We start from the raw sequence: 26,221 nt of genomic DNA on the forward strand, positions 1-26,221 counted from the left end.
CCCCCACCTCACAGCCTCGCGTGGCCCCCGCTGTCCCTGGCTGCACCGGCTCATCTCACAGTATCCTCAGTGGCCTCTTTCCTGGGCATTCACTCCCATAACCTCCTTCCCAGTACCTGACACTCCAACCATCTGGCGCTATGTCCAGCCTTGCCCCCAGGCCACTCTCTCCTCATCCTGGCCTGAGATTCAGTCTTCCAGCAGACCAGTGTGAAGGCTTTATGAAGCCTCCTCCTCCCTCTGGGCACTCCCTGCACCAGGTGATCCAGGATTCTGGGCTGTGCATGTATCCGCCCTCCCTCCAGTGTGCATGACGGAAGAGGGCAGGGAGGGACACAGAGGCCTCAGGGAGGATCTGCTGAATGACTGAAAGCCAGTGAAGCAGAAGAGAGAATGCTGTTGCCTTGATGAGAGGAAAATGTGTTGTTCTGTCCCTATTCCTATTCCTTTGTGATCCTCTCCTGATTCTGTTCTTTGCAATACAACTGCTTTATCTCACTTTCAGTACCTGCAAAATGGAGATAATGCTATCTCTCCATCTGACCAATGTGCAAATATTAACAAGTTATTATGTGACTACGTTTAACATGTTTTAAGTGCAATAGAAAGGGTCTGGTCTTGTAGTTAAGATAATCCCGGCCCAAAGCGTGCTCTACCCCTAACTGGCTGCACGGCCTTGGCTAAAGTATGCAGCTTCCTCATGCCCACTTCCTTTCCCATCTCATGGGATTGTAGTTCAGTTAAATAAACCAACCCATGGAAGCACCAAATATCATTGCTGGAATAGAGTATTTATAGGAAGTTCCCAACTTAAGAATGAGGTGTATCCCCTCATTTCATGGATGAGTTAATTACCAAGTTCCTTGAAGGTGTCGTGATAGCCTATTTAGTACTAGGCACAGACAAATGAGTAGAGAGTGAAACATGACCAAGTCTGAGGTTATGTGGAAAACAGTCTTCCTGGAAAAGAGACCCAGCACCGCACAGGGAATGGTGACTTTGCCTTCCCTTGCTGGGACACCAAGACAGGAGAGAGAACCCAAAGAGCTTCACCTTTGGTCTCACAGATCATCACGTTGCTGAACTCGCTCTCCCCTCCTTCATTGAAGCACTGCATCTTAATGTCGTAGGAGGTCTCTGGCTGCAGGTGGCTGATGGAGTGCCAGTACCTGTCCCCTGGGAAAGAGAGTCAGAGAATGGTGCATGGCAATGTGCACATGGTTTTCTTGAGCCCAATCTCATAGTCGACTCAGCTGGGGCAGTGTGTGGGGAAGGATGCCACTGACTGGCACAGGGGAGGCATATGGAGGAACGCTGGAGGAAATGTTCTAGGTGTCCACCCATGTTGTCCCATCATCATGTGGATCCATGAAGTTGATAGCTTCAAGGGTATTATGAATGAGTCAGTGACATGGAGCTCAGAGCTTTGTGTCACACCAGACGCGGGTTTATGCTTCGCCAGATTTCACCAACACCTTGTCCCCCATCCCAGCGGAGGAAATTATAGCACACAGAAGCTATAAACACAGAATTGTGTCTCACCTTCCACCATATCCTTCTTGTAGTCACTATCATTGTCACTGTCTGTGGGTCGATAATAGATATAGAAGCCATGGATTGGGGTGTTGTTGTTACTTGCTGGGATGTACTATAGGGAATGGAGAAGAAACAAGTTGACAATGAGCAAAGAAAACATCATCAAAGCAAAACCACTGGTGTATGAAGCTTCCACCCCAGTCCAGAGTCTGAATTTCACTTGGGGCCCCGGCAAAGATTTCTAATGACATCTCTGAGGTTCTCTGAAAAATGCTGTGAAGATCACTCATTATTTTATTTAGCCTAGACGTCCCTAAGCTTTTGAAGAGAAGAAACAAATTGCCATTTCTCCAAAGACTTCAATTGCTTCTGATCTCCCTGGACATGTGAGGGGCCCCTGTGGCTGAGAAGGGGCCCTGAACAATTGTGTTGGGATCCCCTGTGGTATCAGGGAAAGGGCAGGAAGGAGGGAGAGGTCTACCAGGTCAAGGCACCAGAATCAACAGGAGACCACTAGAGCAGCTCCAGCCACTAAGAGCCTTCCAAATTCCACTGATGAAGCTTTCAGGTGCCCTGTTTGGGGGAGTCTCATCCCCAGGCTCACAGGGAAGGGCGTTTAGGGGAGGCCGTCTTCTGCTGCAGTCCACGGCCAGGCCCGCTTACCATCCACTTGAGCATGATGGTGGTCTCATTGACCGCGTCCGTGAAGGTGATGTAGGGACCTGCCACGGGCCTCTCGTACACGCGGCCGCTGTAGCCCGACACCACGTAGGGCCGAGAGGGGGCGCTGGGCTCGCTCTCCCCTAGCATGTTCAGAGCCCGGACTCGAAACTTGTAGGAGGTGCCTGGTGAGAGGGACACTCACTGAACTCAGGAGCTGGGAAACACCTTCTGATTCTCCCATGGCCTTTCAAGGCCCAGGACCGGGAGGGTCTTCTGGGCAGCCCTTCCCCAAAGCAAGTTCTCAAAGGCCTCACAAGAACACCCGCCATTTTCAGAGCCAGGCTGCGGGGGAGATGGCTCTGGATGCTCTTCTGGAGGGAGGCGGAAGGCTTGTAGGACTGTGGTAAACACCACAGACAGCAACACGGAGGCATGCTGGTGGGTGGGGGCCTGGGCCGAGAGAAGGGGATCCCAGGCTCGTCATCCTCCTCCAGGTGGTCAGGGGCAGCTGGGGGATCAGGCCAAGGCCACAGCATGGCCAGGCCCCTACCTTTCTCTAGGCCTGTGATCTCCACGGACAGCCGCGACGGTGGGATGGCGCTGGTGGCCAGAATCCAGTCTCCCACTTTCTTTAGCTTCTTGTACTCCACACGGAAGGACTGGATCGGGAACCCACCATTCCCACGGGGAATCCAGGTCACGTACACTGAGGTCTCGGAGGCCGTGGAGATGGTGGGCCTGTCGGGAGCTTCTGGGGCTGGGAAAGACCGCACCCAGTAAGGAAGGAAGCAGGGTGAGATGACGGCTGAATGCCCACTGGGCCTGGCCTGCTCCTGACGGGTCCACGCCTCCCCACAGCCCTCCACCCACTGGTGTTCACGTCAGACCTCCCCACGGCTGCCCGGGCTGCCCTCTCCTGGGCGAAGGCTGTGAGCTAAGACCCCTTATGCTATCCTTCTGCAAAGCCAGAGTGTGGAGGCCCAAGGGCCACCGCTCTGGCCTCTGCTGCTCTCTAGATGCACCCAGTCAGCAATCCCAGCATCAATGCCAGCTTTTTATTTAAAAAGCTCCAAACTACATTTCCTCATTGTGGTTAAATGGGAGATGCCAAGAAAATGTCACAAAAACCCTGGACCTACAGAAGTAAGACCCCATTCAGCCACGGGAACAGGCCCTCTGAGGCAGTTCCAGTCCTGACTGCGTGTCCCGTCCCTGCTGCTCGGGCCTTACGGGAGAGGCGGCCGTGGTCGGGCTGGCTGCTGCTCTGGGGACTGGCTCCAGGGTCGTCTCTCTGGATCTGCTGCTCCTTGCTGGCCATGATCTCAGGTTTGGGCCGCCGTCCTGGGTGGAAATGGGTTGTAGTCAGCAAGGGAGAGAGCAGGCATTAGATCTCCCTCCCACAGAGTCCTTTTTGCCTGAGACTCTGCTGAGGGGCGTGACAAAGTGATGCAAATAAGCATCCAGGGCACTAAGGGTGTGGGCTCAGCCTCGGCCGACACTGGTTCTGTTATGGTACTACTGCTGGCCCCTGTGTGAGAGAGGGACGAAGGGGTGCCAGAGAGGCCGGCTGGCAACTCTCCTGATGAGAGCTGGGACCTCAGCCTAGCACACAAACCACAAGGAGGCGGTAGCTGGAAGGAAAGATGAAGTTCAAGTGAACGGATGGGGCAAGGTGAGCAGGAATTCTCACCTGGGCCACTAGAACTTGCTTAGACCCATGGAAACCCTAAGCAAGGGGCAACGTTTGACTCTCACCAGTTCGGAAGGTGACCATGGCTGTCTGGCCCTCGCCTGCACAGTTGTAAGCTGCCATCTCCACTTCATACAAGCTCCCGGGGTCGAGTCTGGTGAGGGTCAGGCGGTGCTGGTTGGCTGGAATGCCAGAGATGGTCCAATTGTCAGAGGAGTTTGTGACCTGCTGGAGAAGGAGCTGGTATAAGGACTAGCTTCTCAGCCTAGGGCTACGAGTAGGCTGTGGTTTGCAAGGAAAGCAGCGCTGAGCCCAAGAGGGCAGGAGAAGGGGAAGGACAATGGGCCAGGTTGGGGTTGGGGCGGCACAGACTCAGACTGACCCCCCTGGCTATGGGACACCAGCCTCAGTGGGACATTCACATCAGGCTCTCTGATCCCTCGTCTAATGATCTCATCAAAGAAACCTCAGTGGGGAAGTCAGAGAGCCTGACTGATATTGCTGAGAACTCCTCCAAAGACCTTTTCTCCCTGTATTTCAAAGAACCTCCATGTTTTGCTTTCTTTCTCCTTCTGTAGGTAAACCAAACGCAGTTCCCTCTGTTTATATTCTAATGAGACACAATGATGAGAAAGATAATGAAAGTATCAGCACCCATGAAATAGCAACATTTGCTAAGGGCTTACTCTGTGCTACACATGGAATTAAGCAGTTTATAGGCGCTACTTCCTTTTCCTCAAAATAGCCCAAGAGATTGGTGTTAATATTGTTCCCACTTCACAAATAGGGAGACTAAGGTTTAGAGAAATGAGCAGTTTGCTCAAGGCCACATGGCTAGTGAGCACCGAAACCATGACTTGACTCCAAAGAGCATGCCCATCGTTGCGCCTTATCCTGGGAAGAAGAGTCTGGGATCCAAAGTCCTGGGTTCAAATCCTGGTTGTGTAACTCAGAGCAAGTCCCCTAACCCTCTGACCCTTCAGCTTTGCATTTCACCAACGAGGCAAATAAACTCTCTCAGGTTATTCTGAAGATTCAATGAGAGAAGTTGTATAAAGTGCCCCGCAGTGAGCTTGGTGCACAGTAGATTCCCAACAAATGCCTGGCCCCTCGAGGCCCCTCCCCACATCCTCAGCCCAGTGCGGTTTCTATCATTTCAGTCCTCTTTGTTTCTGCTCCTGCCTTCAGTCCTTGCTCAGAACTTAAAAACTGTGGATGAATTGTGACTGTGATGGATTAATCCTTAATAGCTTCAAATTCCTAGCTCTTTAAAGGAAAAAATAAGGGAGCTCCAGGTTCCCCAACAGGTGATGCTGAGAGGCTGCTCATCTCAGCTGCCCCACCTTTTGGGACAACAGACTTTACTGCCAACTCTACATCCCAGAGAGCCTGCTGGAGCCTCAAGTTGTGGTTTGCTGAAGGAAGAAAACAGCTGTAAGGAAAAGCTCTTCTCCCTGAGCAGAATATTCCAAAGTTGAACAAAACGTACCATTCAAGGCACAGGAATGGTCTGGGCTCATTGTCAGGCTTCCAGGATTTGTTCCAAGGGGAGACATTTTTACAAACTGAGACTCCCCAGTGGTGCTGGAAACCCAAACACAGTAGCCCAGGGTCTGCAGATGCACCAGGAAATGAAACTTGCTTCGCGCATGTGAAACAGTGAAAATTAGCTGAACGATTCCCAGTCCCCAGTAAGAGAAGGCGGATGAAAAAACACAGCCCGAATGCTGACTTTTGATTTCAAATTCTTTCTTGGGGATCTTTAAGACTTGTTAGTTCCGTAAGAGAGGAACTGCTTTCAAGCCAGAACTTCTGCCTTGGCAACCCCAGGCTGAGGAGCCCCCAGGCTGGAGCCTAAGAGAAGCCAGAAGCAGCAGGGGCCTGTCCGGACTCTCAGTTCCCCTGCACCCCACGTACCCCGGCCCTCCCAGCGCTGGCCTCACACTTCACCGGCCCAGAAATGAAAATAAGAAACAGAAGGGTAATTAGTCACTGTCACACACACTGAGGGGGTGAATGTGGCCTGAGCCTGGCATTTCCGGATCACCACGGCACGGCCTTTGCCAGTCTGCCTCTTGTGCAAGGCTGCTTCATGGCCACCTATTGGCCTGAAAAATATTATTCTTGCTCTCATGCTGGGTTTCGTCTCCTGGGAACCATGGGCGTTTGGCCTGCCCTGATCTTTGTCTACAACTCTGAGATGGAGGTGTCCAGTTACATGGGGAAATAGGATTAGGACTAGCCCTGCCCTACAACATGTGAACAATGCTGCTTTTTGTTAAAAACTCATTCACCCGCTTTGCTGGCTGCCTATGAAGAGGCCAGCAGGTGGAGGGCTAATGAGAAACTGTTCCCCCCGTCCCCCTGCCTTTGGGGAGGCAGCAGAGGGGGCATAGGGGGTGCTCTGCCTTAGGTGTCTTTCTGACAGCCCCAGGGTCTCTGTGGACTTGTCCCGACCCAAGGTCTTCTAGGAGAGCATGTAAGGGGAAAGAACAGAATAGAAGGAGTCAGGGGCCAGGGCTCCAAGGCAGGGAAACGGCTTCTGCACAGCTAGCGCGCTCCACTGTGCAGGCTTGGTTCTGTTTTCTTTCTTGTTTGTGGAGGTGGGGAGGAGTAGAGAAATACTTTTAATTCCACATTCATATGCTTTCCATCAAGTGCACATAGCATTTTTATAAGCAAAAGTAATAGAAATGCATAATAAAAATCAGCACGTACATGCTGTTATTTATCAAATACAATTTTTAAAAATCCATTTAAGAATAATAGTTTTCTACTATCGAATGGCCTTAGAAAGAAAATGGTGTATACTTGGAGTGAACAGAAACATTTTCAAGGATGTTTTCTTATGGGGAATTTCATGTCCTCATCCCTGTGGGGTAACAACAGGTAAGAGCACAGCCTTCAGCGAGAGTGGCTGCCTGGGGACCCTGCCCTGCCTCACAGGACACAGTGTACAGGAGCATAGGCCTGGCTGGGCTCTGCCCCCGCATCCCGTCAGAGCCCGAGACTCCCTCCCTGACAGCTCCTGAAACATTCACCTGGACAGACTTCCTTCTGTCAAGGAGAAATAGCTGAGGTCTGAACAACATGATGTGCTTTGAGCTCAAATGCCTGCTTGTCAAACCCAAGCCATGATAGATTCTGAGAACTGAGGGGGTATTTTACAGCCTACAGAGAAAACACTTGTTCACAAATATTTGTTTTCCTGGCATTAGGCTAGCTGGCTTACCATGCCAGGGTTCCTGCGGGCATGTACCCAGCACAGCTTACTTTCATAAAAAAACAAAATGTAACATCAACAACTAACAACGGAGGATGATGGTTACCAGGGAGACTGTTCACCGTCTCCTCAGGGACTACAAGCTAGTGTGAGCTTCTGGGAAATGTGTGCATAGAGCTTAGTACTGGATGCACGCACAAGGCTTTTTCCTGGGCCTTCCAGGGTCCCACACGACCATCTCACAACCAGCTCCCTGGGAGGCAGCCGGGATGGACACTGGAGGAGACAGAAGGGCCTGATTAGTGGTGGGGATTACTGGTTCAGGCTTCAGGAACTCAATGGCCAGGAGGCAGTGACTCTGCTCAGCTTTGCTGGGAAGGCTGTGCAGCGGAGGCAGCGGCCCCACACCAGGGCCATACCTTGCGATGTTTCACCACATAGTAGAGGATCGGTGCCCAGCCACTGCCCTCATGCCGAGGCCGCCACACCAGTTCATATGAGTCGGTCTTGGAGGTGCGGGGCGAGCTGAGGATGATGGGAGCCTCGGCGGGAGCCCCCTGCCCCTTCTCTCCTGGACACTGCGGGGAAGCAGGCCGTGCTGATGTTGGGGGTCTGGGGAGCGCCGGCTCCCCCCTCAGCATCTGCTCAGGGCTGCCAGGTTTGGAGGGTGGTGCAGGAGGTGTGCCAGTAGCCGGCTCAGCATCCTGCCGTAGCCTTGCGGTTATGCCTGGAGGACCAACAGGAAGGAGAAGGAAAGGTTAGTCTCCTGGTTTACCTGCCGAGCTGTTGAAATGGGGAGAAAACAGGAAGAAGTCAGAGAGGCAACCTGGGCCCACCATCAGCCCGACCGCCACCCACTCTGAGCTGCCCAGCCGGGCTCCATGGAAGACAGCACGGTGTCCCTGTCCTGCCAGAAGGAAAAAGCAGCCTGGTCTGCCCGGCCAGGGGCTCAGGGGTGGCTCGGGCATGGCAAGCAAACCTCTCGGTGGCCTGCTTTTCTCCTGAGTCCACGTGAGGTGCATCTCCAGTGCACTAACTCAATTTCCTCTCGAGGCCCAGGAACCCTGTGCCTTCCTTTTCGGTCTAGGCTGGAGATGGAGACATGTCCCTTCATGGTGGACTCTTACCACAGCACCATGTGGGCCTTTTGCTACTGAACATGAGACATGAACACACCTGGAAATGTCCTCTGAGAGTCTGTGAGGCCAGGAGGGGCAGTGCTTCCTTCAGGTTTCTACAGAACCTGCCAGCACCTGTCTCTCCTCTACCTGACCTTCCCCACCACAGGATATGGGCACCTGATAATGCTGACTTAGCATTGTATTGTACTCACTGCTGTATTTTTCTCAAGTCGTTTCCCTGGTAAGTTTTGTCCCCACAGGGGAGTTCTCAAGGGCAGGGTCTTTGCCATGTTGCTCTGCACCCCCATATTACCTCTCCCCAGGCTAAGCATGGTCACTGCTCAGTTGGCATAGGCCCCAACTGCAATGAAGCTTGCTGAGAAGGACAGACTGGCTTTTCTTCACCAAAGCACTAGAGCAGTGGTTGTCAAACTGGGTTCCACAGAAATACTTTTTTAAATACAACAATTAAATGAATTATTTTCATTAGTGAAAATCTGTACTTCTGATTTATTAAGTTCATATACATTTGAACTTACAACTAAAAGCTACTTTTTTCTATCTTATATACTGGTATATTTGAGAAATGGATTCTCAAATGAGAATCATCATCTGGAATCTCAAACCCCTGGGTTACACTCACTTGGCCTGGAGGTTCGCAGCTGGACCACGGCGTGGGCACTCCCGACCTCGTTCTCGGCCATGCACTGGTAGACGCCTTCGTCCTCAGGCCCCATGCTGAGCACGCGCAGGGCCCTGCGGGAGAGCTGGAGGCGCTGGCTGGAGATGAGGGGCGTGGCATTCCTCAGCCACAGCACAGAGGGCGGAGGGTTCCCGCGCACCTCACAGGTGAGCTTGGCACTCTGGCCCCAGGGGATGACCAGCTGGGACAGCTCCATGGTGACCTCAGGGGGTTCTGCCAGGAAACCAGAGCAGGGTGAGAAGGACTGGGTCTTTCTGTCCCAGGCCAGATGGGCGGGGAGGGATGCAGTTAGGAGCAGCTCCCCCTGCCCTTCGGCTGTTGCTTTTTCCTAAGGGCAGAGTAGAGGGAGGGAGAGGTCCGACGTCTCCACCGTCAGAGTCATGACAGGAGGGCTCCAGGACTGTGTGCCCCTGCTCTGGGATCCAAAGAGCACTGACTCTTCAGCCTGCCTCTGTTCCTCACTCGGCATGTGGCCTTTCACAAGACGCAAACCCTCCGTGAGCCTGGGTTACGTTTCTAGAAAGGCTGCACAGACCAGAGAGAAGGCCAAGGAGAAGACAGTCCACAGCAGACACTCACCAAACACCTGGACGTTGTAGAGGATGACCGCTGCCCCAGGCTGCCCAACCCCATTGTCGGCCATGCAGCGGTAGGTGCCTGAGTCCTCCTCGCTGGTGGTGTCGATGAGGAGGTTGCTCAGCAGGAAGCGCGTCTTGTTGTAGCCGGCGACACTGGACCCATCCTTGGCCCAGGTGACCCGTGGGGGTGGGATTCCACTGGCCACACACTCCAGAATGAGACTCTGGCCTTTGGTGACGATGATGGTTTGGGCCTCCGGCGGGTAGATGATGCGGGCAGCCTCAGCGGTGGAACCTGGAGGGGCAAGGAGGGCAAGGACAGAAGGCGTGTGGACCAGGATGTCCTGCAGAGCATCCCCAGGAGGCAGTCCCAGAGAGCACGGAGATGGGATCAAACAGCCATTCCAGGTCCTTCAACCTAGGTAGAGCGGGGCGTGCTACAGAATTCCCTTGGGGCTTGGTGTCCTTATCAGAAACAAGGGCTTCTTCTGCAGGGAGCTGTCATGAGTGAGAAATGAGACAACACAGAAGAACAGCAGCATCAACACAACAAATGCACAGTTAACGATGTGTGCTGGCAAGGAGAGAAAGGTGAGGGAACGGAGAGGCAGTTTAAATGGTACAGATGTTTCTTTCTGCTTGCCCTCAGTAAGAGCACTGTGAGGCTGAGGATGAGATGGGAAACAAGGATCTGCCATGCTCCCAGCCCCACCCTATGGTTCTCAGGCCCAAGTGTCCCTCACAGTGAGCATCTCAGAGCCGGCCTCCGGCTGAGCTGAATGGAATCCACTGTTTAAACACGTGCATTTCTCATACTGCAAGGTCCCCAAATGCAAATCACTATGTACTTCATCAGGACACAGCTGGGGAAGCTGTAATCTTTTTCTAACACTGCGGACAAACTGCACAGAACTCACTGAAAGGCACGTTGACTCTCCAATGTGTGCCGCTCCTCAGCGACCTTCGAGGAGCACAGGGACCACGTGTGATTCTGCTTTATATGCCAACCAGGGACAGACCCAGGTTTTCTAAAACCTGAAATTTATACAGTTTTGAAGGCCCAAAAAAGAATGGAAAACACTACATATGAAATTAGGCCCTTCTGAGGCCTCTGTCAGTGAGTGAAGGACCACGGAAGTTTCGCTTCATTAGTTTCACAGTGACTCCATCTCTGGTGCCAACTCTAAGCTAACTCCGTGTAAGACGCCACTTCTCTGAATAGGCAGGGACTCCAGACAAGTGCATGGAAAGGTAGCTGCTATTTTCCTGTGCATTGAGAGCATGTGGGCCTCCTGGACGCTCACCAGAGGGTGGTGCTGGGCACACCTCATCCATGCAGAGAGTGCAGGCCCAGGGACCTCATGCAGGGCAGAACGGCGGCCTGGAGGCCTTCCATGTGGGCGTCTGTGCAAGGCACGTGCTGTGTCTGCTGCTGAGCTTGAGACGAGACCCACCGTCCTGCCCCAGCACACACATACTGACCCATCCCAATCGCAAAGTAACGGTGAAGGAAACCTTCCAACAGGCAGGTGTGACAGCAGGCACAGTCACCTGCCAGAGTCAGGCCTGAGGGCTGTGTGTTGTGAGACGCTGGCCCTGAGGCTGGCCAGAGGGGAGAGAACCCCTGGCTGAGTCCCAGGTGTTCCCCCTGGCCAAAGCCAGTGTACACAGAATTGTAGCTTGGATGTGGCACCTCCAGGTATCTACCTCCCTTTCTATCTTTGTGAGCCCTTCCATCAGTGATCCCCCCCGTCCCCCAGCAGATGGGCCCGGGCCTTACGGCGCACACGCAGCCTGTCACTGGAGCCGGAGGTTTTCACTTCCTGGGTCACTGGGTTGTAGGCCGCACACTTGTACATGCCCTCATCCTCCTGGCTGGCATTCACAATCTGGAGGTTCCCCGAGGGCATGATCAGGTAGTTACCTGTGGAAAGGGCAGGGCCAGGGGAAGACGGGATGGATTTGGGTCCAGAATGCTTCACTCTGCAGCTTCCACAAAGGAGAGGTGCACGAAGGGAGAGGAACAGGCTGGGCAGGCCCTAGGAGCTGATGTCCACCTAAGTCCCCACAAGACCAAGCCTAAGATGCTGTTCTCCCCATAAAACCTTGCAACAAGCGGGACAGAGTGCCAGAGAGAAAAGGTAACTAACCAACCAGCTAACAGACTGGCTGACTGGCTAACTGCCACAACTTAGGGCATAGGTCTATGGAAGAGCATTTTATACTTTCAAGGGAGCTAGGGGAGGCTAGAAAGAAAGCAGGATTTTGAATCAGCCATGGTCTCATGCTCTGGGTCTGCTGGGTATTCACTGTGTAATGTAACTTGGGCAAGTTAATTAATCACTCTGATCCAGTTTCCTTATTTGTGAAAAGGCTTAATGTATGCTGCCTCAGGGCCATTGTAAGGACTGAGAGGTCCATGCTGCACACATGAGAGATGAGATCATCATTCCTGCAAGCCTGGAGGAAATGGATTTTGGAGCTTCCCCTCATTCTCCCTTCCCAAAATGATGAGCAAATCTTCCCATCAGTCATAGCCATCACTCGGAATCACCTCATTATTGCATTTCTGCTACTTGGAGAGGAATATTCTGACTTCTAACCACTGTCCTCCCCATGAATGCCACTGAAATCCTTTCTTCCACATCAGGGGGCTGTTAGGCTCTGTTTGCTCCTGGTCCACGGGTGCCATGGGCTGGTGCCCCAGCGGTGTTCAGGTTCTGTAACTAGGAGGCAGATTCACAGCTCCTGGACACCCCAGCAACTAGGGTGGCATTTGGCTTCCTGGCAGGTAAAGCTATGGCCGTCAGTGCCGAGCTTTGCCCTGGTGGCCCCTCCTGAGAGCTGTGCTGTTGCCAAGCCTGGTGCCTGCCTGCTGCTGGGCCACCCAGGTATGAGCTGCTTAGCAAGTGCCAGATGGAGTGGGAGAAACCCTTGGCCCTGGTGGGGCAGGCAGGCCTCTCTCGGAGGCTGCTGCCAACCTTCTGCTGGGGACAGTAGGGATTAATGCTCTTCTTCCCCCACTCTCCAGTTGGTTCTGAGTGGTTGGATTAGGGGTTTTACCTTTTTGAAAACAGTTTTCTGTATTCTCTAAGTTTTCTATAATGAACATATGTTCCTTTCATAACCAGAAAGAGTTGATAAAAATATCTTAAAATCTAGAGTATATTTTTAAAGGTATACTTTTTTTTTTCTTCTTGAGACAGGGTCTCACTCTGTCACTCAAGCTAGAGTGCAGTGGCACGATCTTGGCTCACTACAACCTCAGCCTCCTGGGCTCAAGCAATTAAAAGGTATACATTTTGAGCTGTGGTGTCAGGTTAAGTAAGGTCTACTTGGCCTCGAGTACAGGGTTAGTTGTGAAAAGAGGCTGGCTTTGACTTCAGGGACAACCTCTTCCCCTCTGGCATTCTGTGGACCAAGTCTTGGCTTCTCTGGACCTGCTGCCGTGTCTGTCCACAGTGGCTTGAGCAGGGAGCTGTGACAGCTGAGATAACTGCATTTACTATGCAAACAGGGAGAGGGAAAAATAAAGTCCACTGCAAAGACTGCTCTGATGCATGGGGAAGAGCTCCACCTCCTGCCAGGGTACCCTGGGGCTCCGTGAATGGGCTTATTAGGCAGCCTTCCTGTGTGTGCCGGGAGGCACAGAGCTTCCACAGGCAGCATGCAGAACCACGTGCTGAGAGCCTGGATGGAACAGCAGCATCTCAGTAATCATCTTCTGGGGCCTGAAAGGATAAAGAAATTCCTCATGCTAAGACAGAGGACTTCCGTAATGGAAGCCACCCACTTTGGGACCCTACAGGACTACATATCAAGAAAGAAGACATGACCAAGTATGGTGGCTCAAGCCTGTAATTCCAGCCAAAGCGGGAGGATTGCTTGAGCTCAGGAGTTCTAGACCAGCCTGGGCAACATAGCGAGACTCTGTCTCTATAACAAATAAAAATAAAGTTAGCCAAGCATGGTGGCATGTGCCTGTAGTTCTAGCTACTCAGATGGTTGAGGAAGGAGGATCTCTTGAGCCCTGGTGATGGAGGCTGCAGTGAGCTCTGATTGTGCCACTGCATTCCAGCTTGAGTGACCTAACAGGATCCTGTCTCTTAAAAGGAAAAAAAAAAGGCAGGAGGACAGCTGGCCAGCATGAGGACAGGGCTGCTGGCATGGTGAGGGGGTTTGTGAGGCAGCCGCAGCTGCCCTAGCTTTGTTGAGCAGTGAGCGGTTGGAGAAGGCCAGCTTCCCTTCTGGCCTCAGCCTCGGCCTCTGGGTTCCCGCCCACTCACCTCTGGAGGCCTCCAGCCACTCTTGTTTGACGCTGTACCGGACCTGGGCTTTGGGGTGGCTCTCAGGCAGGTGGCAGGCAATAACTGCTGTGTTTCCCTCATCCACTTCAATCACATGCTGCACGTCTAACTTGAAGTCCTCGAGATCTGTGAAGAGAAGGGAAGGTGCTGGCTGGAGGAGAGCAGAGCAAAAGTGTGACATTTCAGGGTGGGCTTGTGCCTTGGTGTTGCCAGTCATGACAAAGCTCACACCTAGGGGGATATCAGGGGATCCTCCAAGTTCTTCCTCTGGCCCCTTGTTGTCTACACGAGTTTGTAAGAATGTGGGGCCCTCATCACTGATGGGGTTCACTTTGTATATACAAGCTGGGGGAAGGTGCAGAGGGAATCCCATCAAGCGGTGCCTCTGGCTCAGACCATCTGTTACACTGAGATGTGGGGGCAGGTTGGCTCTGCTTATCCACCCCAGAAATGGGGTGGGTCAAGGTACAAATGTCCTAGCAGAGCTGTCAGAAGGCTCAGCTAACAGAGATGGAAGGGAACAATAAAAGAGAATGCTGATGTCTTTTCTCCAAGTTGATTAACAACAGCCTTCCCAGGTTCTCCTCAGGCATCCACGATGACAAGCGATAGGCCTGAGACTGCACTTGATTGATGGCCATGGTTGTAACCAGAAGGCTGATACTTGCTGCTCAGGAGCCACACCCCGCATCACAGAGGATCCTTCCTTGGGGCTGGGGGCAGGACTCTGGATACCCTAAGGGTTTTCTAAGGCAAAGAGGAATCTGCCAGGACAACAGGCAGTGCCCCAGGGTGGCTTAATGGCAGTGGACTGCGGAGGAGCCGAGGTCCTGACATGAGGCTGTGGTCTCTGGCAGCCCCAGGGCCATCTCTCCTGGCTTGCCACCATGGGATCTAAAGTGGGAGAGGATGGAGATCCATCTAGAATAAGAGCAGAATGTTTCCCAAGCAATCCAAGAGTCCAAACAACAAATCTCTCTTTGTATGAGCCAAATCACTGATGTCGCTCAGTAAAACAGGGACCACTTGCACAACAAAACTGCATGCATTCCAAGTTGGAAATCTGGTTTTCAGGATTGTAGCTGAATTTAAGAGGAGAAATAAAACTAATGGAGTATAAGACAGATGGAAATATTTTACCCAGACACTCTCTTCCTAAAGGTAGTCAGAAAGCCCTGGAGGCACCGTCTCCGAATGCTGGCCACACCAAATTCTGCTCAGCTCCCGGGACTGATAGCATCGGGCCTGACTACAATTTCACTGCAAGACTGCACCTGCCTCTGCTGTTGTTTCCACTGGAGACCCAGAGAGGGCTGGAATCAGGTTTCTCACAGAAGACAAGAGATAATTACCAAAAACAAACTGGTGTCACCCTAGCAGTGCCTGGTGATTAAGGTATTCAGTGAGGTCAGGAGGCTTCCCAAGTAATGGAACTTCCCAGCAGCTCTTAGTCAATTCAAACCAACACAGGGGAGGAAAAAGATTTTGTTTCTGTGAAAGGATTGATGTCCCTTTGATTACAATATTAGACTGTGAACTCTTTGGGGCATGGACCAAGTTTTGTTCCTGTCTGTGTCCCCTGAACCTAACCCAGGTTCTGGCCCCAAGAACACACTTGGCAAGTATTGAATGAATAAATGAATGAATGAATGTTAATGAATGAATGAGTATCTTGGAAGCTGAGCCCCACAAGTTAGGTACAAGATGCCCATTATGCTGCCTAGAAACTCAAATTCATAAAGTTGGTCTACATTTTGAAGAAATGGACAAGAGCCTAGCACAATGAATGTTCTATGAACATTATATCTAAGTGTGGCCAGTGAAAGTTATTTTGAAAATAGAATGTTTCTTGAGAGGTTATGCGGGATCTGAAGAAAGAAGTGAAATAGGTCCAATAAATGTGCTATAAGAAATACATGACATTCAAGGAGTGATGTGGAAACAGTGATAGGATGGACATTCCATTCTCCATGATGTGCTTATTTCACACTGCGTACCTGTATCCAAACATCTCATGTACCTGATAAATATACACACACACTATGTACCCACAGGAAAAAAAAAAAACTTAAAAAAAATCAGGGATTGGTTGTCTGATTCCCTTCTATTGCCCCATTTCACTTTCCAGGCTGAACAAGCATGATGCCTGCGGGTCAAGGTGAGATCTCTCAGATTCCTTCCTATGGGTAAGTGTAAACCCTCCTGGGCTTCTAAATAATGTTTTCAAAATTATTTAGTAGTGTGTGTGTGATATCTGACCCTAACTAAATTATAAATTCCTGGTGGGAAGCCTATTAATTTTTCACTCTTCACCCCAACCCCAAGCTCTATTGCATAGTACTGAGGACACAGCAAATGCTTTCTAAATCCTTGCTAAATAAATACAGTTTGGAAGTCTGAGCCCAAGACCAGCTTGATGGGTGCGCAACCTGCCCCTGCACTTGATGGGGCTACCACTTGGTTTAATGCTCTGCTTTCACCATCTGAAAATTCTTAATAATGCTTGAACGTGGGACCCTACATTTTCATTTTGCATTTGGTCCCACCAATTATTTAGCCCAGTCCCGGCTGAGCCTCTCAGCCAAGATAGCTAATGAGTTTCCTCTCAGAGAGGAGGAAGGTTTGGACTATGGGAAAGGAATTGCTTGAGCTCAACATGTTCTTGCTAAATATTGGTAACTGTGTTTTCTGAAAGCAATTCACTTAAAAAATGCAAAGGCCTTAATCCTCCTTCAGGCCAGTGCGCCCTGTACCTGCCAAGTCAGGAGGCTCCCCACAAAGCGAGCTGTGAGTGATTGTGAGCTTAGGGGCATCTGGAAAATTCCTCAGGCGCTGTGAAGCATTCTCCTCTATGGTCGAATAAATCCCAAACTACTCCACCAATAGGTTTTTGTTTTTTCCTCCTCCTTTTCTTCACCTCATTCCAAGGATATTTGCCTTAAGCAAAGAATATACTTAAACCTAGCAGATCATTTTCCAAGAAAGATGTAAGCAACTGAAAGGAGTTTGGCACCAGGACGCCATCTCCGTCTTCACTGCCCCAGGCTCCTGCCCGTTGTAATTGAGGGCTTATCCAGGCACGGAGGGAGCATGTACTCTGCCAGGCACCCACCTCAGTAACCCAGTGGTAGAAAACACTGGCCCTTTTAATCCCCTCTTGGCTTCTGCTGCACCCTCTGACAGCTGCTCAGCTGGAGACAGAAGGCTGTGCAGTGGGGGAGCATGAAGCTGGGCACTGGTCAGCCATGCGGCCAGACAGCCCCTCTGTTCTGATGCCAACATGTGCACAACAGCCTGTGCAGGCAGGACGGAGGGCACCCCAGCTGGACATCCAGCTCCCCACAAGCGGCGACTGGCAGGCGAGCCTTCCTGGCTTCAAAACAAATAAGCAGCAGTTTGGTTCTTGGCCCTGTCCATCTTACCCCCATCCCTGCTCCCCCCGTGCCTCCTAAGCTTAAGCCTTAGCTTAAAACACTCCCAATTTGGCTGCTCGAGTAAAACTTGAGTTTCACTAAGGGATCAAAGGCAGAATAATGAAGTGATGAATGATCTGAAAATCAGAGGACTCCCTTTTTCTAGTGTTTCTGGACAGGAAGGGGGGCCAGGGAGGGGTGGGGAGTTCATGATCAATAAGAGCCTAATCAGCCGTCAGACGGGGCAGATGCAGAGAGGAGCTCTAGCTGGCGCACATGAAGGAAACCAGCCTGTTCCCAGGCCCCTTTGTCTGCAAAGCCGGTTTCCTGGCCGAGTCCCTGGGCTGCTCAGCGTGCTTCACTGGAAATAAGGGACAGGCCCTTCAATTACAAATGGGGTTAGCAGGCCTCCGCTGCAGAAAGATGGATCAGGTTTCATGGAGAAATGGTTTGACAGGACACCTGCCCTTGCCTGTTGGCTGGTGTGTTTGAGAAATCCATTAGAGGAATGTTTTTGCAGCTTTAATCCTCTTACCTTCCCTCCCTTCACACCCTTTTTTCGCATCCTCTCTTTGGTGCATTTTCCAGCTACTTCATTAACTTGTCCACATTAATCAAATGCTAGTAGGCCCAATCTTGTTTCTCAGCTCCCAACAGGTCAGAAGTCCTGGTCTTTGGGGCCATCTCTGAGTTTACGGACCTTATTTACTTGTCACAGAACTTTGCGATTTCTGAGAAAGCCCATGATATTTTGGGCTCCATATAGACCCCGGCCCAGTTCCTTCCTTCTGGGAGCTCAGTTTCCAAAGGGAAGAAGTACACTCTGATACATCACTTCTGTATGATCTCTGAACACAGAGGTTACAGGGATGTGTTCAGACACACATCATACAATGTACTCTGTGCTTTCTCTTCACATTCAAAGGGCGCATCAGGCACAGAACCTTTTGGCTATGGGAAAAACAGAAAGCAAATTAAAGACTGTCAAAGGTACACGGATGTGGCTGCCATCGGCAGGATCACATGTGAAACTGCAAACTGGCACATTTTATCTTGAGTGTCTCTTGAATTTCTTTCTCACCACCTTCTAGTATCTTTCCTTTATTAATAAAAGGTTCGACAGAGCTACGAATTAAATTACATTTGGTGTATGTTCATGCATTCTCATAACACAAATTGTCAAATATTAATTGTAAGCTTATCCCCCAATTTTCATGGACTTTACGTGTCCAACTACAGAATGTGTTGGGTCTCAGTTAAATGCCCCAGGTCTAAGCCATAAACCTAACAATCACTTCCAAGGGAGTTCTTCATTCAGTCTTCTCCTGCATCCTCCTTTAAGCTGCAAATCGAAGTTCGATTCTGTTTGAAGTAAGAAGAGAAGATGCCACCATCCGCTGGATGCTGCATGGAGTTACCAATATCCCCATATCCATGAGCTCTGCTGAACGCTTAAAGAAATTTTGGCCTTCTACCCATGAGGGTACTTCTCACATACAGTCCTGTCCTACCCTTCGCCTGTTCCTGGGGATCACAGGGCAAGCCTGCACTCCTCTACAGAGGTCTGGATGGGATCCACCAGGTCATGGGGCACCGCAAGGGGCTCACGTGGCAATGCTGCCAGGATGGCTTAGCAGCCTCAGGACCACTGACAGGTTTCTGGGCTGATGGATAATTCTATTCCCCAACTGTCACAACCTGCAAGCCTCAACTTGTCCCTGCAGCAGCTTACTGTGCCTGTGGCTAATGCTACAAAGCACAAAGGATTCTGCCCTAATGGAGCACTACTCAGTGGCATGCTGATCCTTTGGTCCTTCCCTGCACCTCAGTCCCTTTTTGAGAGACACCCAAGGTGCAGGAGAAGTAAAGTTACTAAGAGTTTTCTCTGACCTGGCTCATGGCTATCAGAGAGACTTGGCTGTAGAGTCTGAAAAGACAAAGCGTCCTTGACACTCCTCGCTATGTTGCCTCTGGCCAATATGGGGGCTCGCCTGTGGCCCAAACTGCTTCATTGATGGACAAAGAATCCCAACACAATTCTCGATCCCCAAGTCATTTGAGGAACCATGGCTTGGCATGACCCCAAGGTTATTCCTCTGAAATAAAATGATCTGCAAGTGAAAAGCCACGGCAGTTATCTGCTGAGGATGTGGGACAACTACAGAAGCAGAGGAAAGGCTGGAACCTCATGGTGCTCTCATGAGGTCAGAAAGCCTGGCACCCGGTGAGTGGCTGGGGTTTACTGTGGGCTGGGCAGGCATCTCAGAAGCCATGCATTTGGGGTAGTGAATAAGTCTTTCAGCCCTGGCACATAGACCCCTGCAGCCCACAAAGTGGGACAAAACCAGCATTTGGTAAAATACCATCCCTCCAGTCATCATCGAGTCATTCATTTAGCAAGCCAGGTGCTGCAGAATTGTCTGTTATGCCAAGCACTGCAGAAAATACAAAGAAGCAAAGACATAGCTGCTAACCACAGGGAGCTTTCAGTCACATAGACAAGGCAGGACACAATAATTCACAAGCGTGGTGTTCTCCAGCGTAGTCCTCACCACCTCCACCAGCACTCCAGCCTAAGTCAACACCGTGACCTACAGAGACACTTAGAAACATGGCTGGCAGAGTGAGTAGTGCTCCTCCCTTTGCAGGCAGGGAGACTGGATAAATATGTTTGCTCTCTTTGGGATTTTTTTTTGCCTGTCCAATTGCACAAATAATTTTGGCTCCCAAGCTCTCTCCTGACAACCATGGAAACATGACATGAAATTTTTCAAACACACTTTCTGATGAAAGCAAGGCATGCTCTTTTGTATTTAAAGAAAACAGTTTCCATGGGGAGGAGGAAGAAGAAGAAGAAAAACCAAACCTTTGTAGATGCCAAACACATTAGTTGCTAAATCTTGTTTCTGTCTTTTCCTTTCAGTTGAGAGTTGAGGTGGGATTTACACCCAGATTTGAGCAGTGAAAGAAAGATGAGATTGGAGAAGAGATGAAAGAGACTGGGGGATGAGGGCTGAAAATCAAAGTCAAGACAGGAGAGAGAAATCTGGGGGTGGGCAGGAGGGGAAAGCAGAAGGGAGGAGTGGGAGAGGAAGCACGAGAGAGACTAAAAAGAACCTATTTTGCAATGTCATTAAATGATTTGCAATGAATTGGCCTAAGGCTTCAGGAATTTCTTGGCTTGAACCAATTAAAAATATTTTATTTTTAAAAAAGACATAAGAGAACAAGAAATGCGATTAATCCTCAAAGACAAGTCAAGGATGGAGCCATGTCTCCACTGGGTCTGGCAGCCAGATGAACACAGAAGATGCCTGGTCTGTAGACCATCTCATCTACCCGACTTCAGGGCTGCTCTGAGGTAGGGCTGGTTAGCAGAACTGGGGAGTTTCTTTTGGACTAGTTGAAGGAATGAAATAGTTAGGAAAAAAGTATACTGAAGAAAGAGAAGGAAAAAAAGATTTACTTGCCAGCAACCCACATCACACATATTTCTCTGATCAACCAAATATAAACTATAAACTTAGCAGTGGGAAAATTAATGTGAGTCCTGGTGGTCTGGACTCATCATAGCCAGAGCTGGATCCTGGCACAGCCTTTGGAAGGGCTGGCGGCCTGTGCAGGAAGAGAGGGAGGAGAGAAAGCGGAGGCTGCGGAGCTCAGAGAGAGAATGGGGATGGCCGTTTGGTGTGGCCCTGAGGAACAGAACTCCAGGTGGGAGACACAGGGCAGTGAAGCCTGCTTTTTCTTCCCACACACCTGGGAACTGCATTCTCCCATCAGCCTTGGTGGCACCAATCCCATCCACCCACTCCGAGCTGCCCCTTGAGGTATATGTGAGGACAGTGGTCTCCAACCTTTTTGGCATCAGGGACCAGTTTCATGGAAGACAATTTTTCCATGGACCGGGGTGGGGAGACTGGGAGGGATGGTTTTGAGATAAAACTGTTCCACCTGAAATCATCAGACATTAGTTAGATTCTCATAAGGGGTGTGCAACTGCCCCTCACATGCACAGTTCACAGTAGGGTTCACCCTCTAATGGTGAACCCTATTCTATTGAATGGCAAAACCTACTCTACTCTACTCTACTCTACTCTACTCTACTCTACTCTATTCTATTCTATTCTGATAGAATCCAATGCCACTGCTGATCTGACAGGAGGTGCTGTTCAGATGGTAATGCTTGCTGGTCCACCGCACACCTCCTGCTGTGCAACCTGGTTCCTAATAGGCCATGGACCAGTACTGGTCTGCTGCCTGGGGGTTGGGGACCCCTGTGTTAGGTCATGGAGCCAAATTCACTGGCATCTCCCTGAGGTTCCAGAATTTCCTCCAAATATCTCAGTTTCTTTCAAATGCTGTTTTATGCTTCTGACATTCATCAATTTTTCTAAACCTTTCTTGAATCCATTTGTATCTTTAATCTCTTTGTATCCTGAGTTCCTGCTTTATCCTTTCTTATATACTTCTTGAAAACTTTTAATATATCAGAATTTGAAAAGGAAATTCAGAAATTGTTAATTTACCCTCTGTATGCCCTTTTTGGTCTTCTAGACCTCAGACATGTTTTATCTGGGAGTCTTCCTCTTTCATGGTATTCACAGAAGGCCTGTGGTGTGCCAGGCCCCATAGACAGCACTGTGGTCACAGATAATAACAGTTCCTACCCTACTGGTAGACAGACAAGGAAGGGCTGTGGAAGCAAAACCAAGGCACTAAGGAAACCAGGAAGAGAACCTACTCCAGACTTGGAAGTTGAAGGGGTCAAGAAACATTCCTAGAGAAGATACTTGAGTCTTGAAAACTGAGAAGGAATTAGTAACCCAAGGGAGGTGGGAACCTTCTGAGGATGGGGATGGAGAGCAAGATGCTGCCAGCTAAGGGACCACCATTCTGAAAGCTAGGAGAAAGTGCACGATGGAAAGTGGGCCTGAGGGAAAGGCTGCAAGCACCTCGCTATTAATCACAATCCTCCCTATACGAAAAGAAACGCTGCTTTTACTTCAGCAAGTTTTTTCCTTTTGTTTACATTTTTTCTCATTATGAAGTGATCATCCTTTAATTTGGATGTGAACACTACGTCTAATTAGCAGGACGGACTCACTGTTCTATAAAGCTCAAGATTATTACCAGACACCAAAAATGGCTGAAAGTCTAAAAACAAAGTGAAAGTAGAAATTGCTCAACTTTTCCACACACACACGAGAAACAGGGGATGCTGAGGTGTGAAGCTGTTTTTAAAAAACGAGGGAACCGAGGACTCATTTGCTCTCTTGGTTTTCATTTTTGCTTTAAAGGAACCATCTTGCACCATGCTCCTTAAAGGAGTCCAGTGATTTCAAGCCGGCAAATCAATCTTTCTCTTGGCTTCTGGTGCAAAAGGCTCCTCACACTGTGTTTTGGCTCACTGAATCAATATACTACATGCTCCTTCCCTTTTCTCTTAGCTTAGAAAATGAACCCAGGATTGTATTTAATCATTTGCCTGTGAATGCAAAGAATGAATTGAGGACAAGGGTGGAGTGGGTTAAGAGTCCTTAAGGGTGTCCTTGGTAGAAGATGCACTATGAACTTGAGGTCTATTTGGTAAATAGTGACCTCTGATAAATATAGAATGGGATCCCTGGCTGTTTGGGACAGACATTTGCTGCCAAGATGCTCTGAGCAGAACTTACACCACGGATCTGTCTGGGTACTTGCACCAGGGCTAATAGGATTAGAGTGGCCAACATCATTTGAAGATTTCACCAGAATATCAGGGACAGTTCTTATGAGCTATGAATTTCTGCCTGCATCCAGTAGAAAACAGAAAGCATTGATGTAACTTTGTCCTAAAGCTATAGGGTATTCCTTGTTCATTTCCTATTAAGATGCTCAAGTTGCTCAGCACCTTTTGAATCTCAGCCATCTTTCAGTCATTTTCTTGCCCAGCTGGCAAAGTAAAATATACATAACTTATGGTATGGAACAACTAAATTTCAAGCTCAAGCTGGCTCTCCTTTTCCAACTCCATCCCCCTGTGTGGAGCTGTCTCTCTGGCTCTCCCAGCCAAGGCAGGCTCACACTCCTCTCCAGCTGCACATCTCCTTCCCCTCCTGGGGCGGCTTAGGAAGCCACCTGTGTTTTCTTTCCCTCCAACCCTTCTTCTCACTGCCATCCCTTCATCCCAAAGCAAAAAGCTGTACAGGATTCTCTGACGCCCAAGCCAACACACAAATGTTTTTCCAATTTGGAGCAAATGGCTCCTCCTGTTTTGTCAGGGAGTCGCTGGCTAACTGAACCAGACGGGGGCGGAAGTGGGGAGTACTGGAGGAAACACTCTGAAGCTTCTTTCTTAATCAGAAAGTGTTCATACCCAAAGAGAAAAGAGATGAGGAACAGTGAGAAATGGGGTGAGCGGCAAACAAGATGGAGAGAGAGAGACAATCACCTGGTGGCTAGATTAAGAATTCGATTTATAGTTTCAGCTACTCGGGAGGCTGAGGCAGGAGAATGGCGTGAACCCGGGAGGCGGAGCTTGCAGCGAGCTGAGATCCGGCCACTGCACTCCAGCCTGGGCAACAGAGCAAGACTCTGTCTCAAAAAAAAAAAAAAAAAAAAAAAAAAAAAAGAATTCGATTGAGTTCACCATGGAAATATCTCACTATGGAAATAAAACTTTCTATGGCAGTATCGGTGCCATCCCAGAAACGGAACGGGGTCTCGGTCTGAATACGCAATGTTAAGAGCTGAATTTGGTTGTTAAAGGTCTGAGAAAGGTATGTGAGGACTCAGAAATTAAAAATCAAGGTTGTCGTGTACACATTCTTCAAGGCTCACCTCCTGAGTCTTCCGCAATCCCCTGAAATGGAAATGAATCCTTGCTAGCCTCCAAGCGCCCATTAAAATCTGTTCACATCTCTGTCAGGCAACTCACTGCGCTGCCTTGCTTTATGACTAATGTGTTAACGAAGTCCACCTTCTCCATGAGACTGAGAGATGTTCAATGGCCAGGACCAGATCTTACTGTGCCCTGTTAGAAATTCTGAATGCTTCCCAATTCTTAGGGCACCAACGTCCAAAACATCCAAATATAGGAGTCAGCACTGGAGAATGAGTGCTTTGCTGTTTTTCAAGTGGGACTCACGAACTTTGGTCTTGTCTTATTTAACAGAAGCCTTTAGAAATAGAATGCATTAAGTTGGAAGGAACTGAGGACAAAATTAAACTAAAGACGTAGATTGTTAATTGGAGTAAGAAAATATATTCTGGGAAGAAAATTACAGTGACTTGGAAATGAAAGACGAATTCTTTTTATTGATTGAGTTCTTGCTCGCTTGTTTCTTCTCTCATCCTCTCCACCCTTACACTTCACCGAGGAGTTGAGAAAAAAAAACTTGAAAAAAAATCAAGATATAGGTTTTTGTTTTTTTGTTTTTGTTTTTTTTTTGAGACGGTGTCTTGCTCTGTCACCCAGGCTGGAGTGCAGTGGCCGGATCTCAGCTCACTGCAAGCTCCGCCTCCCGGGTTCACGCCATTCTCCTGCCTCAGCCTCCCAAGTAGCTGGGACTACAGGCGCCCGCCACCACGCCCGGCTAGTTTTTTGTATTTTTTAGTAGACACGGGGTTTCACCGTGTTAGCCAGGATGGTTTCGATCTCCTGACCTCATGATCCACCCGTCTCGGCCTCCCAAAGTGCTGGGATTACAGGCTTGAGCCACCGCGCCCGGCCTAGGTTTTATATATATATTTAAAAATCAAGACTAGGGGAAAATTAGGAAAGGATGGTCTTAATAAGATTGCCCAAATTAAACTACAATTTTGCTCTGAGACACCTGTGGCCAAAGAGAATCCAAACAATATGCCCCTGCCAAGGTGAGAGGGCTTCATGAAGCTGTTTCTGCAACGAGTGAATGCATCTCTGGTAGGGGCTGGGGCAACAGGGTCTCTGTATCTGCATCTTCCAAAGGCGCAGCTCCACCCAACTCTGAAATGCAAAGCATCCTGAGGTTTGGATGGAGTTCATGGCTCCATAAAGTTAAGGAATAGCCATTGTCCTGGCAGTGTGGAAACATCTCTGTCTAAAGGTGCCATTAATGATTCTGGGAGCTGGACTTAGGGAGAAACTAATTTCTTCACATTGCCTCCAAAGAGACATATTCCAAAAGAACTCCAGGCAGGTGGTGTATTTCAGGTGGACAGTTGGGGACTGTGACGGCTAATTTCCTGTGTCAACTTTGCTAGAAAATCTTTTACTTTGAGTAAAATAATTACCCTCCCTAATGGGGATAGGCCTCATTTGATCATTGAGAGTATTAATAGCAAAGACATGTTTTCCAGAGAAGACAACACAGAAAACATGCCTGAGTTTCCTGCTTTTACCCTCAAGACTGCAATATCAATTCTTACCTGAATCTACAGCGTGCACGAGCTAATTCTTTACAACAAATCTTTGTATAATATATAATTATACACATACAAAATTAAATATATTACACATATGTACATGTATTATATATAGATATATACATATATATGTGTGTGCATATATATTATTGGGTCTGCTTCTCTGGAGAACCCTAATACAGAGATAAAGGAAGCTAGAAATATTTTAAGAAAGAAATGTCTACGGTGGTCCTTAATGGACTATGGACTATTCTAGTTCACAGTCAGAACCTAGATGACCTTAGTGAAGTGTGTGATGGGAATTAGAGATTAGGGGGGCTGAGCAAAGAGACATAGCTTCTGTTTGTAGAATTCGCCATGCTGAAGGCCAGGGTCAGTCCAGCCTGTCAGTGCAAAACAGCAGCTGTCCGTATGGGGCAACAGCTGAGTGGGCAGCAGAGAACCCGCAGGAGCGTCAGTGAGCAGCTCTGCGGGCTACACTGACAATGCACCGTGACACCGTAGCTGCTCTAGAAGGCGGCTGGGGGTGGGAATCTGAGTTAGAGAACACATGTATATAAGGACTAAGAAAGTCGCAGGACATGGGTTAGTTCTCTCTT

At 49.5% G+C, this 26,221-nt stretch overlaps 1 protein-coding gene across 22 annotated transcripts in view; it reads right to left on the reverse strand.

Moving 5' to 3' along the window:
- The window catches only part of BOC (BOC cell adhesion associated, oncogene regulated), a 76,227-nt gene that overhangs the window by 5,180 nt on the left and 44,826 nt on the right, over positions 1–26,221 (reverse strand). For 12 of the 22 annotated variants that reach the window (XM_077993937.1, XM_077993935.1, XM_015129877.3 and 9 more), the window contains 11 exons: positions 13,801–13,947; positions 11,295–11,438; positions 9,516–9,809; positions 8,877–9,149; positions 7,532–7,839; positions 3,955–4,117; positions 3,430–3,540; positions 2,750–2,956; positions 2,200–2,381; positions 1,543–1,648; positions 1,054–1,176 (listed from right to left, as the gene is read on the reverse strand). In XM_077993937.1, the coding sequence (XP_077850063.1) occupies positions 1,054–1,176; positions 1,543–1,648; positions 2,200–2,381; positions 2,750–2,956; positions 3,430–3,540; positions 3,955–4,117; positions 7,532–7,839; positions 8,877–9,149; positions 9,516–9,809; positions 11,295–11,424 (1,897 nt within the window). In that variant the 5' untranslated portion in view covers positions 11,425–11,438; positions 13,801–13,947. The remainder of the gene's footprint in view (positions 1–1,053; positions 1,177–1,542; positions 1,649–2,199; positions 2,382–2,749; positions 2,957–3,429; positions 3,541–3,954; positions 4,118–7,531; positions 7,840–8,876; positions 9,150–9,515; positions 9,810–11,294; positions 11,439–13,800; positions 13,948–26,221) is intronic. The other 10 variants (XM_077993936.1, XM_077993928.1, XM_077993940.1 and 7 more) reach the window with 1 other exon arrangement.

The sequence above is a fragment of the Macaca mulatta genome, chromosome 2 (assembly GCF_049350105.2).
Source record: "Macaca mulatta isolate MMU2019108-1 chromosome 2, T2T-MMU8v2.0, whole genome shotgun sequence".
NCBI lineage: Eukaryota > Metazoa > Chordata > Mammalia > Primates > Cercopithecidae > Macaca > Macaca mulatta.